This window comes from Myodes glareolus, chromosome 6 (assembly GCF_982192425.1).
Source record: "Myodes glareolus chromosome 6, mMyoGla1.1, whole genome shotgun sequence".
NCBI lineage: Eukaryota > Metazoa > Chordata > Mammalia > Rodentia > Cricetidae > Myodes > Myodes glareolus.
In genome coordinates, this window is record NC_142031.1 from 38,575,213 (window position 1) to 38,592,528 (window position 17,316).

General features: G+C 45.9%; 1 protein-coding gene across 1 annotated transcript in view; it reads left to right on the forward strand.

Annotated features, from left to right (window-relative positions):
* Dnah6 (dynein axonemal heavy chain 6) overlaps positions 1-17,316 on the forward strand; it is a 205,615-nt gene that overhangs the window by 85,057 nt on the left and 103,242 nt on the right. Inside the window, exons 31-36 of the mRNA XM_087907121.1 lie at positions 1,632-1,799; positions 4,897-5,045; positions 5,928-6,035; positions 8,789-9,344; positions 10,243-10,365; positions 16,155-16,337. Of these exons, the coding sequence (XP_087763247.1) occupies positions 1,632-1,799; positions 4,897-5,045; positions 5,928-6,035; positions 8,789-9,344; positions 10,243-10,365; positions 16,155-16,337 (1,287 nt within the window). The remainder of the gene's footprint in view (positions 1-1,631; positions 1,800-4,896; positions 5,046-5,927; positions 6,036-8,788; positions 9,345-10,242; positions 10,366-16,154; positions 16,338-17,316) is intronic.

Below are 17,316 nucleotides of genomic sequence, written 5' to 3' on the forward strand. Positions count from 1 at the left end.
GTCTTCTTTGCTTCCCACAAGCCGTGAGACAAATGAAAGCTCTTCAACTCAGACTACAAGACTCTCGGTGCTGGGAGCCCGGTGTACCTGTTCCTTTCCTCATTGCCGTGAAAACTGCCCACCGAGAGCAACTGAGGGAAAAGCGGGTGATTGTGACTTAGTTAGAGGTAATACAGCCCTTCGTGATGGAGAAGGGATGGCATAAAGGCTTAGAGGCTAAGACTTGATGATGAAGGCATGCGGTTAGGTGTGTGAGGTAACTGGTCAGTCAGGAAATAGAGAGCAGACAGCATGTGTGCCCGGCTATACAACCTAAGGCCGGCCTCTAGTGACCGCACTTCCTCCAATGAGGCCTGCCCAAAGCTCCCATGCTTTCTGAAACAGCACCACCAGCTGGGAAGGGAATGTCCAAATAAGAGCCAGTGGGGACAGTCCACAGCATCAGGCCCGCCTACGCTTCTCTCTGAACTTTGTCGCCCTTTGGCTAAGTAGGTTTCTCTTGTTCCCCAAATGTGCAATGTTCTTTTTTGTTCTTATTCCTTCCACCTGAAAACTGCCCAGTTATCAACCTAAAACGCCCTTCCACCGTCCACATAGCACCCCACCAACCATTCCCCCACCACACCCTGTGTCCCAGGTCTCCAGATGCCGATCTGTTCCCAGCATGGGTTTCGTATGCACACACACCACCAGACCACCACCACACCACCACACCACCATATCACACCACACCACTACCACACCACACCACACTGCACCACCACCACACCACACCACATCACCACCACACCACACCACACCACCACCACCACACCACACAACCACTACCACACACCACACAACCACTACCACACACCACCACACCACCACACCACACCACCACCACAAGACACAACCACACCACACCACCACACTACACCACCAGACCAGACCACACCACACCACACCACACCACTACATCACCACACCACACCACCACACCACACTACCACAACCACACCACACCACACCACCACACCATACAACACACAACCACACCACGACTACAACCACCACCACCTCCACCACACCACCACCAAGACTGTTGCATGTGCCACATGGGGTGGACCCAGTCTGGGCCTGAGTGCACACAGCAGGGCTCAAGCGTGAGCACCCTTCAACTCCGTGTCTCCCTGACTCACCCTGGCTTGGCCTTCCACAGGTGTTCAGTAATCATTTACTGTTAAGGGCAAGAGAAGGTAATGTGGTCATAAATAGGCCACATCACTCATAAGCTTAAACCAGACTGGGATTTCCCCGGGGGAGACCAACAAGAAGGAGTGGAGCGGGCTGATCAGTCAAGCCGTGGAAGGTAAGCTGAAGAATCTCGGTGGATGTCGAGACCGAAAGCGTTCAAGTCTGGCTCAGCTTGGGCAGGGTGAGGCAGGGAAGTAGAGAGCAGGGAACACTGACCCCAAAAGAGACAGGAAGTAGGCAGATCAAGAGAAAGCTTCCCCCATCCCACAACAGGACCCGGTGGACTCTGCTTGGCTGCTCCTTTTAACTGAGTCTCTGGTCCCAGAGATGATTGTGTGAAAGAATTTACAAACGCTCAGAGAAGTGCTCGTTTCTTAGACTTTCTCTTTGCACAGCTGTCCAGATTTATGTTTGAGGGCCGGGAAATCAAGCTCATCATGACCTGTGCCGCTTTCATCACCATGAACCCCGGCTACGCTGGCAGAACGGAACTGCCGGACAACCTGAAAGCCCTGTTCAGACCGTTCGCCATGATGGTTCCCAATTACGCGCTGATCGCAGAGGTGAGCTTCAGACTGTAACGAAGCAGGGTTTTAATTAAGCATGGTTTGTCTTATTTGCCATCTAATTCTCTCAAGACAAAGGCTTCTTTCACAACAGACAGTGAAGACAATCCCCCATAGACATAACCACAGGCCAACCCGATGGAGGCAATCCATCATTCAGAATCTCTTGTAGGCAATTCTAGATTGTGACAAGTTGACAACTCAGCTTCAGTGTCTCGCTTTCTAAGCACCCAAGCCATGACTGTTCCTTATTACTCACACTGAGTGCAAATTTGTGTGAACAGAGAATGTCTCAATCTATGTGTTTTTTTGTTTTCTTCTAGTATCCAGAAATCCCCAGCTGGTTTACAGAATCTAGCAGACTCCTAAAAATTGAATGAGTCATTGCATTTAATTAACACACTTACTGGGCTTTAATCAGTTCATCTCTAGGAGTTTAAGTGTTGGGATTTGTTCTAAAAAGACAGCATTATCCCCACTTCTCTTTGGATGTAAATTTAATTAGAGCCAAAAAGTATTGGAGCCCAGTCTGTTGCCCCATGCCTCTAATCTCAGTCCTCATAAGGCTAAAATGGAAGGATTGCTGTGAGTTCAAACCACCTTGGGTGATATAGTGAGACTTTATCTCAAAAAAGACAAAATTAGGAAGAAGAATTGAGTCAAAGCTGTATTAATCACTTGAATATTAATAATCACTTGCTTATGAAGAAGGGGGTTTGTTTGTAGTCTGTAACAGTTTAAGTTGAAGGCAGTAATCATTAATAAATCAATTATTTGCGATTGATTAATGTTTCTACATCTACCAAGGAATCCTTTTATTTGAATGTCTTTATTCTTTCATCCTAGTTTAGACTCCATGTGTAAAAGCTTTACGTGTTTCTCAGAGCACTTTTAATGAAGTATGCTTTATATACAATAAAGTACGTACAGCTCATACGGATAGGAGCAAATATTTGAACAGAGATTCATCTGTCTGGCGCCAAGACCAAAATACAGGGCTTCCTTTCAGTACTCCAAAAGCTCCCTTGAGCCCTGGGCTGCATTTCATATCGATGGACGCTTCCCCTTTCAGAATGGAATTTCTCGGAAAGCACCGGTTCCTCCTGCGGCTAATACATTCTTTTGAATTATTAAAGAATCTTCTACCTGAAGTAAAAGGAATTGATTACAACTAGACCAGACCAACACTAGAGGAATTTCAAGCTGAATTAGCATAATGCTTGAAGCGTTCAGGGGTGCCCCGCGGCTCCTGCAGACACGGTGGTGGGAGGGCAGTTGAGACAGGCAGTACTTTTGCTCTCTCTTCTGTCTGCGACCCGTTCATATGTGCTGACATCTCCCGTGGTATGGAGGGCAGCTGAGACAGGCTGTACCTTTGCTTTTTCTTCTCTCTGTGACCCATTCAGCATGTGCTCGCATCTCCCTCTCCCGTGGTGTGGAGGGCAGCTGAGACAGGCTGTACCTTTGTTCTCTCTTCTCTCTGCGACCCGTTCAGCATGTGCTCACCTCTCCCACTTTGCCTACTGTTGTGCTGCTCAGTCCTGAACTGGAGAAATTTCAAAGTCCAATCTTCTGGGCATGCTTTCTGTCGGTGTCACAGATGAAAACAGTCAGGGTTTCTCATCAGCAAATGCTTTTAATAGTGACAAATATCCTCACTCATAATAAGAGCACTGGTAGTTCACTTTCTGACCTTGCAAAGCTGGGAAGCCACCTAGGATAGGAGGCACACTGACTGAAACCCTAACAGAAGCCTTCCTCCTTTTCCTCTATGGCTGAGGAATCAGGGGGATTTGATCTTACACACAATCTAGGTTTTGTCCTCCATCTGCCTCTTCATTTGTCTTATTCTGAACAATAGTCACGTTTGAGTTTATCTTCATCGCTACCGTTTTAGTTTATCAGGCAGATGACCTTGTCACATATCACATCTACAGGTCATTAGGCAAGTTTAACTGTTAATAATTTTCTATTCTAAACTTTAATCTTGGGTAGTCAGCCTCGCCGACTCTAGCAAGGCTTCTGTGCCGCCCGTTCATCCATCTTAGCACTTAGGCTGACTGGAGGCGCCTTTGAAACGTGCTGCCCACACAGCCTTTCTTACATTGTCACCTATAGTGTGAAATCCACAGTGGCAGAGCCACGAAGAAAGCAGAAGGCAATGGCTGGGCTGCACGATTCAAGCCCTGCTTCCGAACTCACCTGCTGCGGTTGGGGCAGATCACTGGTGTGATGGGTAGAAGGAGCACTCCGTTCCTACCTCTGCTGTGGAAGACACTAAGATTTAGGCTGCAAAATGGCTCAGCAGGCAAAGGTGCTTGCCGTCCTGAAAACCTGAATTCAATCCCTGAGCCTTTCACAGGCATGCAGTGATACATGCACAGCCACACACCACGTTCTCTCTCTCTCTCTCTCTCTCTCTCTCTCTCTCTCTCTCTCTCTCTCACACACACACACACACACACACACACACACACACACACACTAAATAAATGTAAATAAAGACAGCAGCTTTCTAGGCTGGAGAAGGGCCGCAAATCTTTGCTTAGGTTGCCTTGACTATAGGGAGCAAATAGTAATTCCATCTCACCAGAGTAGCTCTCCTCAGTCTAAAGAAACCGATCCTTGCTTTTGTGCTCAGAATTGACACCACCGTTCAACTCTGTATGACCACTTTTAAAAACTGAACACAGCTGCTCCTCAGACCAGCGGTCACCAAGGCTCCATCACTGCCTGGAGAGCTGGCAGAATCACTACTCACAGCCCTGACAGTGCTCTACCTGTCACTCTTCTGGGACACAGGAGACTCTTCTCATTCTATCCTTTACTCTTCTCCATGCTGTTACAAAATGTCTGACAAGAACAACTGATGGAAGAAAGGTTTTGCGTTGACTCACAGTGGAGGGTACGGCAGGGGTAACCGGTGCAGGAGTGCGAGGCAGCTGGCCATGTTACTACCATGTTCTTCAATAGCTGTCTCCTCACTAAGCAGTAGAAAAGTGTGATGTCTAGGGCAGATGGCAGGTACATCCATAGCAGGCTCCTATGTTGAAGGGAAGACAACAAAAGCACTGTGTTCTATTTTATCTCCTAGGTAATTCTGTATTCGGAAGGCTTTGAATCCAGTAAGATACTAGCGAGAAAGATGACGCAGATGTACAAGCTCTGCAGTGAGCAGCTGTCCCAGCAGGATCACTATGACTTCGGCATGAGAGCTGTCAAGTCCGTACTGGTCATGGCTGGGTAAGAAATCCAAAGGGAGCTAGCTCAATTTCTAAAGCGCTAGCCATGCGAATGTCGCATCCTCAGAAGCCACGTAAGAAAACAAAGCATGATGGTGCATGCTTGCAATCTCAGTGCTGAGGAAGCAGGTCTGTTGGCATTAAGAGAATGCAACTTCATCCCCACAGTGAGACTGACGAATGCACAGTCATCATTCTATACGGCGGGGTGAGGGCGACAATGGGGCTCTGCCTAAAGTCTGCTGCAGAGAAGACAGACTAGCCTACGGGGGCTTTCTAGAGAAGAGGCTAACTGGGCTGCTTTTGAAGGGAAAATAAGAGCAGACAAGGGTTTGGAGAAATGGCTCAACATGTAAAAGCACTTTCTGCTTGTCCAGAGGACCTGAGTTTGATTCTCAGCACCCACATTGGGTAGCTCATTATTGAGTGTAATTCCAGCTCTAAGGGATCTGACAGCCCTTTTTGGCCTTCGTGTGTGTGTGTGTGTGTGTGTGTGTGTGTGTGTGTGTGCAGACACACACACACAAATAATAAATAAAAGAAATATTTTTTAAAGGAGCAGGCAAAAGAGAAAGGCAGAGCATCCTGGACAGAGGGAACAAAAAGTGCCAGGGAAGTGAGTCATTGTGATACATCCACAGGGCTCCAAATCCAGACGGAGCAGAGTCTAGTTGCTGGGGGAGGGTATTTGAGACAATGTGCCTGTCACTATCCTCTAGGCTTTATAGCCAACGATGGACTTACTCCTGAGCCGTGATAGAGGCGAATCAACACACACAGGAAGACAAGCCTTTAGCAGGAGTCTCCGTGGAGTCCCTGACCTACAACTTTACAACATTTTATTTTATCTTCACTGTCATCTTAATGATTCTCTTGAATTTAGATCTCTGAAAAGAGAGAACCCAGACCTAAGTGAAGACGTGGTCCTCATCAGAGCTCTACGAGATTCCAACTTGCCGAAATTCTTAACAGATGATGCTCTCCTGTTCAGGTAAGTTCCCAGGGCTGGGGCGGGGGGGGGGGGGTCACTGCTACAGAGAGGGAAAGAACGTGGCTCCCGGGGTTTTCTGTCTCTTCAAAGCCAATACATTTCTCTTCTGGAGATGTGTGCATCCCTTTAAGAAACACAGCCACAGGTGACAGCACTGACCTGTGAACCTGACCGCTTGAGAGGGGTAGTAAGATCTGGAATGGAAAGCCATCCTGGGCTACATGAGATCTTATCTCAAAAACCCAAAAGTAAAGAAAAGGAAATGTTGGCACGTGCCATCAATACCAGCACTCAGGAGGCAGGGGCGAGCAGAGTGAGTTACAGGACAGCCAGGGCTGTGACCCAGAGAAATCTTGTCTCCAAAAAAAGGAAATAAGCACTATTTATAACAAATGAGCCAAACTTATAACATTATTGTAATTACCTTTGTTTTTTAAAACATTGGTCACAAAATTGCATCATCTTATAAATTGTCAAATTCCTGTTCTTAGAGAAATTTCTAGTCTGAAAACAAGTCAGGCTTGGAATTCAACACGAATTTGACTGCTTTAATCAATCCTTTTTAAATTCATTTAATTGTGTGTTTCTCCAAGTTCTATGTGTAAAACCTTACTAAATGAAATAGTATCTTAACCAGTCCTACAGAGAACAGCCCTTCCTTGCCTTTCACCAAGTATCACTTCCCCAAAGGCTGTCAGTCTCACTCTTCTGCTTTGTTATCCGCTCCACACTTCGCACTGTGCTTGTGCCATTTCCTGGTTTGTGGGCTTGGAATATTGTATGACTAAGGCCGACGGGAACACACAGCCCGTCTTCTCCTTTCTATCTATCTCCCTGCACAGTTCGAGTGCAACACCACTCAAGCTACCCTTGAACTTACGATCCTCCTGCCACAACTCCTGAGCTCTGGGACCACAGGCACGGCTGTCACTCGTTCACTAAGTGTTTGTATGAAGTCTTCTATCCCACGGAAGTTTGCTTTTTAACTATTTGGTTTTCCTTTTTACCTTACCAACTTTCCATAGTTCTGTCTTCCTTCGAAAGATCTCCTCACAGTGTGCAAAAGTCGCCCCTTTTTCTCCCGTCTGGTACTTTTGCCACTTTATGTCTTCATTTTGGAAAATAAAAATATAATTTTATTTTAACTTTAAACATTTCTTCTCTGACATTTGCATTGTTCATGGCACTGTGTTACATCAGGACATTTTCACGCAAGTCTGTATTGTACATTGAGCACATCCCCCTGTGGCCTTCTGCCCTCCCCATCCCCCCTCCCGTTAGCCTCCTTTGTTCCTCTGAAGAGTTTACTCATGTTTTCATGTCACACGTGCATATGTGTGCACCTCAGGTACATCTGTGTGTCTGTTGTGTGATAGTGACTGCGCTTCTTTCTTCACGGGAATGTCTCTTTTCGACTGTTTCTCAGGATTTTCACAGCCCTTCCCTCCCTCCACTTTGAGCTCGTACTGGTTTTCTAATTTATTCGTCTCTGAAAGTCCTCAGTCTGTGCTTCGATCACATTCACCCCCTGCCCCAGCTCTGCCCGGATGACCTCCCTCGTGCTACCCACCTAATTTCATGTCCGTTTTTTAAAGAACTAAGTCCAATTTGTATTGCCCATATACTCCAAGGTGTGTGACCTTCCGCTGGAGCATGGTCCATGTGGAAATTAGTGAAGGGCCTTGGTGTGGGCAACTTTCAAGGGAGGGGAGAGAGGACACAGTGGTATAAAGGGTTAATCAGAACAATGGATTGGGAAGGATGAGGTGGAGGGAGGAGGGAGAGAGCAGGGTGGAGGAGGAGGGATGTGTAGGGATAACTAACACTGAATACCTTTTGAAAAGACCATATGTGTAACATGAGGGGGGCCGGCTTGTTGGGGCTTCTGTCCCGCCCGGTACCCCAACAGCCGGCAAATCCCAAAGAGAAATTACACACAGGACTCCATAAGGTTATAAACTGATTGGCCCATTAGGTCAGGCTTCTTGTTAACTCTTATAACTTATGTTACCCCATTATCTTTATCTACATTAGCCACATTGGCTCCATACCTTTCTCAGCTGGGCAAGTTACATGCTGCCTCTTCGGTGGTCTGCGCAGGAGTGGCAGAGGAACCTCCCTGCTTCCCAGAATTCTCCTGTTCTCATTGCATCACCTCTACTTCCTGTCTGGTTTTCCCGCCTATACTGCCTGCCTGGCCAATCAGCGTTTTATTAAAATATGATTGACAGAATACAGACAATTCTTCCACATCACATATGGAACCTTACTACTCTAGAAGCTTCTGAAACATATACATTCCCCTGCATAAAAAGAGTTTAAGTGGTGTTAGCCTATAACTGCTGCCAAAGCCCCTACTAGTTTTCTCTTTTAGTCTCCATCTGATTTTTCCCTACATCCACGTATATTCATAAGCGTATGTAATACTTTAGGGAAGCAGTGGAATGACAGTTTTAAGTCTATTGATAAATTCCCCAGCTAGATGTGTGGTACTGTTCTACCCTGCACTGTGGGCCATACAGAAAGGAGTCCTAGTGTCCATCCCGAAGGAGGTCCTGTTGTGCAGGAAAAACACCAGTCTGCTGAGCAGGAAATGAGATCACACAAGAGTTCAGAACAAAGGATGGATCCTGGCACAGCCCAGGACAGACTGGTCATGTGGGCAGTCAGGAGCCCATTCAGGTACTTACAACAAGTGTGGGGAGTCAGGAATGGCTGATGGCTCCTAACTCATGCCATTTCTGCTTTGTCAGTGGGATCATATCTGATCTTTTTCCTGGAGTCCAAATCCCGGAACACGACTATGGCATTCTGCAGTCGACAATCGTGGACGTCATGGTTGGACAAAACCTTCAGCCTGAGATGTGTATGGTCAAAAAGGTGATACAGTTGTACGAAACTATGCTGGTGAGGCACGGCGTTATGTTAGTCGGACCGACAGGAGGGGGCAAGACCACAGTTTATCAAGTATTGGCAGAAACTTTAGGGAATCTGGAAAAACTCAACACAGGCAATTCTTTCTATAAGCCTGTAAAAACCTATGTTCTTAACCCGAAATCCATCACCATGGGTGAGTTATACGGGGAGGTCAATAACATAACCTTGGAATGGAAGGATGGTTTGATGGCGCTCAGCGTCCGAGCAGCTGTGAACGATACTTCCGAAGATCATAAGTGGATAATCAGTGATGGACCGGTGGACGCTCTCTGGATTGAAAATATGAACACAGTGCTGGACGACAACAAGATGCTGTGCCTGGCTAACAGTGAAAGGATTAAACTCACTCCTCAAATCCACATGCTTTTTGAGGTAAATACAAGCCTCACTGGGAATGTCCACCCCCATAAAAAACAACTTTCTTTACAGTGGTATATCATTTTCACCATTTATCCGTGGTGGTATTTTATTTATTTGCTGAGTACTTACTAAATTATCTGTTGTAACAGATTAACAACAGCTGTCAGAAGTTCCCATTTCTCTATAAAATAGAAGTAGGATTAATTCTAGTTTCACTTGCTCTTTTTTGGAGACAAATATGTATGTGCCTTACATAACCTTAATTTCTAGGTAAAAAGTGATGTTAAGCATTCTGTGAATAAATTATTCCACTGTGCCAGGAACGGACACTACCTTCTTTGCCCCTTTGTGAGGGACTGTGAGGTGGATGAGAGGCAAATGCAGCTTCAAAAATTCACAGAAAATACCACCTGTACCTTCTCCACCCACCAAATACTGAAAACATCTGCTGTGTGCCGTACATGTACCCAGATGTCAGGATACAAGAATGACAAAAAACAAGTAAATAGACTAAAAGGAGGAAAGACCATTTCTATTTTGTGTGCAGGTGTGGTAGGACACGCCTGTAATCCTAACAGCTGGGAAGCACAGATGGGTGGATCTCTGTGAGGTTCAGACCAGACCAATCAGGGCTATATACATAGATCCTGTTGAGAGAGAGAGAGAGAGAGAGAGAGAGAGAGAGAGAGAGAGAGAGAGAGAGAGAGAGAGAGAGAAACTGACAATACTGATAATGTTCTCTACCTTAAACTTCTAACTTCCCTACTCTTTTTCAGATTGCACACTGCTCTTCCGCACTTTCTACACAATCCCTTTCTGTGTCAGCTCACACTTTAAAACTATGACTCTTTACTACTGAAGTTGAAAGGATATGGAAGTAACCCCTTAGCTGTTTCCTGTTTGACCTTAGGTACAAGATCTCAGGGTGGCCTCTCCTGCAACTGTCAGCAGATGCGGAATGGTGTTTGTGGATCCAGAAGAACTCAAGTGGATGCCTTATGTTAAAACATGGATGAGCAAAATTTCCAAAAAAGTAAGTGTAGTCAGACATCCTCCCAAGTCTCCCAGTGTATGTTGGGGCTTGCACTGCCCAGCAGGACACAATGTGAGTTGCTCTAGTGGTGTTTGTGGTCAGAGTAGTTTGTCTCTCTCCCAAGAAATCCCTGGATCCTACAAGAACTTATACACAGCCCATAAGTCTGTTCTACACTCCCTCACCTGCCAGCTGCCTTCACTCTGCCTCCTAACCTCTCCACCCTGCCTCCCTGCAAACTGGTTCCTTTTAAGGACCAACATGAGGTGCTCCCTCAGTCCCACCGTGTCCCCTCCTCGCTAAGAAAAACCAAACCAGAACAAGCTGAGACAACGAACAAGACTTTGCAGACAGCCTGGTGGGTAATCAAAGGAAATCACAGTAAAGACTCTTTAAATTCAGACACTGGTTGGATTTTAGGCTTTAGGTGAGTCTTGAACACCTCTGAGAGTCAGAAGGAAAGTCAAGTCTGTGTACCTTCTGCCTTGATCACAGGCACAGCACTCATTGCCACCTCCAGGACAGAAGGTTAAGGTATGTTATTTCTGATATGTTGCACTGATGTGACAGACTCGATGTGATTAGTGCGCCAATTCCAATGCATTGTTTCTAGCTGGAGTGCAATGCTTATGGCAGGATTCACTCTGCATTGTACAGTGCATAGGGGTTTTAAACCCAAAACTTCATATATCCACCATTATAATGTTTCACCTCACTCCCCCGAACTCCTCGGCGCTCTGCCTGTTTGTGCTTCCATCCCTCAGTGATCTTTCACAGCCCCTCTCGTTCCACCATTCCTAGAAACCAGACAGTCAGGATCATAGATAGGACCTTTTGGAGCCAGCCTTTTATTAGCTTAGCCATTTCAGGTACCTCATGTCTTTCATGGTGTGATGTCTCATTTCTTTGTAACACTGAGTAATAATCTTTCATTGTATGGACATACCACAGCTCATCTATTCACCCACCTCCTAAAAAACACTTTGGATGCCTGGAGTTTGAGCAATTGTCAATAAAAATGCTAAAGGCACTAGTATGTGGATTTTTCCTTGAAATTTTGATTAGTTTATGTAAATACATAGACGTAGAGTTTCTAGATTAGATCTATATACTTGGCTTTGTAAGAAGTCTCCAGATTATCTCCTACAGTGGCTGTGATCTAGTATTTACACCAACAGTGGAAGGGAGTGCCTGTTAGCATTCACACCAGCAGTAGAGGAGAGTTCCTGTTAGTATTCACACCAGCAGTAGAGGAGAGTTCCTGTTAGTATTCACACCAGCAGTAGAGGAGAGTTCCTGTTAGTATTCACACCAGCAGTAGAGGAGAGTTCCTGTTAGTATTCACACCAGCAGTAGAGGAGAGTTCCTGTTAGTATTCACACCAGCAGTAGGGGAGAGTTCCTGTTAGTATTCACACCAGCAGTAGGGGAGAGTTCCTGTTAGTATTCACACCAGCAGTAGAGGAGAGTTCCTGTTAGTATTCACACCAGCAGTAGAGGAGAGTTCCTGTTAGTATTCACACCAGCAGTGGAGGAGAGTTCCTGTTAGTATTCACACCAGCAGTAGAGGAGAGTTCCTGTTAGTATTCACACCAGCAGTGGAGGAGAGTTCCTGTTAGTATTCACACCAACAGTGGAATGAGCTTCTGATAGTATTCACACCAACAGTGGAATGAGCTTCTGATAGTATTCACACCAGCAGTAGAGGAGAGTTCTTGTTGCTCAAATACTTTCCATCTTTTGACATTTTTAGTGCTTTGGGTTTTATACAGCTCTGGGCAGGTACAACAGGATCTTGTTTCAATTTGCATATCTATATGTTATCTTTGCTAAAGTGTGTATTAGAGAACAGTTTTACTCACTACTTAACTAGGATTGGTTAGCTTTTATTGTTTATCAAGTGTAGGTATATGTGACACTATGGGAGGAAGGAAGAAATCTTTGTACATTTGTTTGTTTGTTTGGGAAGATTTTTTAAAATTATTCTTCTCTCTTACAATACATCACAGCTGAGTTCCCCCACCTCTCCTCTCCCCCAGATCCACTCCTTTTCCATTTCCCTTCAGAAAAGAACACCCCCCCCCACACACACACACCCTCAGGGATAAAAACCAAAATGGCTTAACAAGTTACAATAAAACTAGGCACAAACTCTTGTATTAAGACTGAACGAGGCAACTCAGTAGGAGGACAAGGGTCCCAGGAGCAGACAAGGGTCAGAAACAAGGCCCTCCCACGGCTAGGAGTCCCACAAGAATACCAAGCTGCACAGCAATAGCATATATGCAGAGGACCTACCACGGACCAATGCAAGCCCTTTGACGGTCACATCAGTCTCTGTGCGCCCCTGTGCACCCTGTTAGTTGATTCTGTGAGCTGTGTTCTACTGGTGTCCTCAACCCCTCTGGCTCCTACAATTCTTCCACCCCCTTTTCTTTGGGTTTCTCCAAGCTCCACCTAATGTTTGTGTTCGGTTCTCTATATCTGCTCCCATCAGTTGCTGGGTGAAGCCTCTCTGATAATGATTGGGATAGACACTGTCTATGAGTACAGCAGAATATCACTAGGAATCATTAGGTTGAATTTTTTTTCCAGGTCTCTGTCTGGCCTGTCCAGACTCTGGTTCCTGGCCATCCAGGCAGTGTCTGGCATGGGCTCCCTCTGGTGGCATGGGCCCCAAGTTAAGACACTCATTGGTTGGCCAGTCCCACAAGTTCTATGCCACCATTACCCTAGCACATTTTGTAGGCAGGACAAATTGAAGGTTTAAAGTGTTATGTGGTGATGTTTTGTCTGTGCAGCAATGAATAAAGCGTGACTGAAGATCAGAGTGCAGAACTAGCCACACTAGTTAGCCACAGAGGCCAGGCAGTGGTGGCACACACCTTTAATCCAGCACCCAGGAGACAGAGGCAGACGAATGTTTGCAAGTTCAAGGCCACCCTGGGCTACATGAGAGTGAATCTGTTGAAAAGAGAAAAGAGTTCACACCTTTGTTCCCAGCACTTGGGGTCACAGGCCTTTAATGTCAGCACTAGGGAGGTAGAGACGGCAAGTGATACAGCTGGGCGGAAAGAGGGCTGTAGCATGGGAGAAGACAGGAGCTCAGGATTCAATTTGAGGTTTTATAGAGACAGCGTTCAGTCTGAGGTTTCATAAGGACAGGATCCCCCCTTTGCCCTGAGGATTCAGTAGAGGAAAGAACTAGTGACCAGTTGCTCTGCTTCTCTGATCTTTCAGCATTAAGCCCTATATCTGGGCTTTTCTTATTAAGACCAATTAGAATTCATGCTACAATTTTATGGCGGGGTTGGTGTCCCAGGACAACTACTGGGAGCCTTGCCTGGTTCCAGAAGATGGCTGGTTCTGGTGTGCTGTCCTCATTACTAGGAATCTTCCCTGGGGTCACTCCTTTAGAATCCAGAGTGTTTCCACTGTACTAGGTTTCCACATCACCCCAATTTCCAGCTGTTTCTCCCTGGTCTCTCTCCCTCCATCACCTACCACCACTTGATCCCACATGTTACCATTCCCAGGCACACCCAGTCTACCCATAAAATCTATTCTTTCTAAGGAGATCCATGCATTCTCCCCCTGAACACTTTTTGTTACTTAGCTTTTCCAGGTCTATGGATTGTAACATGATTTTACTTTACTCAGAGTGATTTTTTTTTTCTAGTTCCATCCATTTGTCGGCAATTTTTTTTAACAGCTGAGTAATATTTTATTCTGTAAATGTACCACGTTTTCTTTATCCATTATTCAACTGAGGGACAGCTAGGTTGTTTCCAGGTTCTGGCTATTACAAATAAAGTTACTGTGAACATAGCTGAGCAATATCCTTTTGGTAGGATGAAATGTCCTTTAGGTATATGCTCAAGAGTGGTATTGCTGGGTCTTAAGGTATGTGAATTTTCAATTTTCTGAGTAGCTACCATATTGACTTACATAGTGGCTGCACAAGTTTGCACACCCACCAGCAATGGAGGAGTGTTCCCCTTGCTCCACATCGTCACACCCACCAGCAATGGAGGAGTGCTCCCCTTGCTCCACATCGTCACACCCACCAGCAATGGAGGAGTGCTCCCCTTGCTCCACATCGTCACACCCACCAGCAATGGAGGAGTGCTCCCCTTGCTCCACATCGTCACACCCACCAGCAATGGAGGAGTGCTCCCCTTGCTCCACATCGTCACACCCACCAGCAATGGAGGAGTGCTCCCCTTGCTCCACATCGTCACACCCACCAGCAATGGAGGAGTGCTCCCCTTGCTCCACATCGTCACACCCACCAGCAATGGAGGAGTGCTCCCCTTGCTCCACATCGTCACACCCACCAGCAAGGGAGGAGTGCTCCCCTTGCTCCACATCATCACCAGCAGGAGCTGTCACTTGTGTTTTGATCTTAGCTATTCTGACAGGTGTAAGATGGAATTTCAAAGTAGTTTAATTTGCATTTCCCTGATTTTAGCCTGCATTTCTGGTGTTGCCCTTGGTTAAACAGGGGGTCTTCATCCAAGTTGGGGGCTGGGACACAGCAAAGAAGAGGGAAGGGGGGATTTGGAATAGTGTCAGGGCTGTGGGAGAGGTACCAAAAGAGTGGAGGAGGTCTGCAGGCAAATGGCCTACCTAGAGTTCTGGCAGGTGGCATGGTCTCTGGTCCAGCAGTGTGTCCTGCCTAAGTTTTCCTACCTGTTGTTCTGGCTGATGTGGCCTGCACTTCAGCAAGGGATGTCTACCTGAGTTAGGTACTGGGACTTGACACTGGGGAGGTGGGGGCGACTGAGAATTGGGTCCATGGAAACTGAACTGATGGGATGGGAGAGTTCCATGGGTGGGCGGCCCGCCTGTCCTTCTGGGTGGCTTGGGCTGCTCTTGAGCAGGGGTGCCCCTCTGAGTTGGGGGCAAGGACATGGCAACAGAGGTGGGGCATGGTAGAAGAGGGATGGTGAGGATTGTGTCTGTGAGACTAGAGGGAGTGTGGATGGTCTGAGAGTGGTAAGCCTACCTGTTTTTCTGGCTGGAGTGGCCTACATTTGAGCAGGGGATGTCTGCCCTCCTTTGTCCATTTTGAAACAACCTCTGAACACTACCTAACCAGGAAGCACAGTGCATCCTCCAATGCCTGGTCTGTCCTCTGTGCATCCCCATTGAGCCATGGCTTTCCGCAAACTTTGTTTCATGCTGTGTGATGCCCAAATCCTTTGATCTAAAGGCTATTGAACAACTAGACACATAGATTTTTTAACACCCCTTACTGAATTTAATCAGGATTGTAGGACCAGAGAGGTCAAGGACACAAGAAAACTCACAAAATCTACTAGCCTGGGCTGATAGGGGCTCACAGAGACTGAACCAACAACAAGAGAGCCTGCATGGGACTGGCCTAGGCACTCTGCATATATATTACAGTTGTATAACTTGATCCTCTTGTGGGTCTCCTAACAGTGGGAACAGGGGCTGTCTCTAACTCTTTCGTGGCTTTTGGGACTCCTCAAACTGGGTTGCCTTGCCTGGCCTTAATACATAGGGAAGTGCTTAGTCTTACTGCAACTTAATATGCCATGTTTATCGATATTCATGGGAGACCTGCCCTCTCCTAAACAGAAAGAGAGGAGTGGATTGGGGGGAATGGAAACAGAGGGGATGGGGGAGGGACTGGAAGAAGAAGGAGGGGACACTGCAGGTGAGATGTAAAATAAATAAATGAACAAATTTAAAAACACATAAATAAAACAAAGAGCAAAAAGAAAGAATTTATTCAAACATTATTTATTTGTTTTATTTCAGCTGAATGAAGAAACCCAAGAATATTTATTGAACCTTTTCAATCGTTATGTTGATGAAGGGTTACAATTTATCAACAAAAAATGCAGCCAAGCCATCCCACAGGTGGACATCAGCAAAGTGACCACACTCTGTTGCCTATTGGAGTCTTTGCTACTTGCCAAAGATGGAAGTATCCTGTCAATGGTATGAAGTTTTGCTTTGTTTTAAAATTGTTTGTGTACGTGCACACGTGCACGCATGTACATTCGTGTGTGTGTATGTGTTGAGCTAGGCATGGTGGCACATGCCTTTAATCCCAGCACTCAGGAGGCAGAGGCAGGCAGATCTCTGTGAGTTTGAGACCAGCCTGGTCTATAGATTGAGTTCCAGGAAAGCTAGGGCTATTATACAGAGAAACCCCATCTTCAAAAACTAAATAAATAAATAAATGGGTAAGTAAGTAAATGAATAATACATAATATACTTTGGAATGACTCAGTGTTTAAGAACACTGGTGGCATATGTATATACACATACAGGCAAAGTACTCATACACATAAAAAGACAAATAAAAGTGGGTGTGTGTATGTGTGTTGGTGTGTGTGTGTGTGTGTGTTAGGGTGTGTATGTTGGGGTGTGTGTTGGTGTGGGTGTATGTGTGTGTTGGGGCGTGAGTGGTTGGTTTGTGTGTGTTTGGTTTATTGTGTTGGTGTATTGGGTTGGTGTGTGAGTGGTTGGTGTATGTGTTGGTATGTGTGTGTATGTTGGGGTGTGTATGTTGGGGTGTGAGTGGTTGGAGTGTGTGTTGGTACATTGTGTTGGTGTATTGTGTTGGTGTGTGTGTGTGTGTTGGGGTGTGTGCACATGTGAAGATCAGAAAATAACATTGGGGGGTTGGTTCTTTCCTACTAAGGGTTCAGGAATCAAGCTGAGGATGTCGGGCTTAAGTGCTTTTACCCCCTGAGCCACCTCACCAGCCCTGCATGAAGCCTTCTTCTTACTTCTAAAAAGCTACAAAAATGCTATTGTTCTATAAGATTCTTTGCCAATAAAACTCTAAATTTTCAGAAATTTGATCATTTTATTAGTTTAATTTTCACGAGACTAATGTCTGCATTTGATTCAAAATTAGAAGGGATACCAGAGAGCCTGTGATTTATTCCTCTACTCGACTTTTAATACC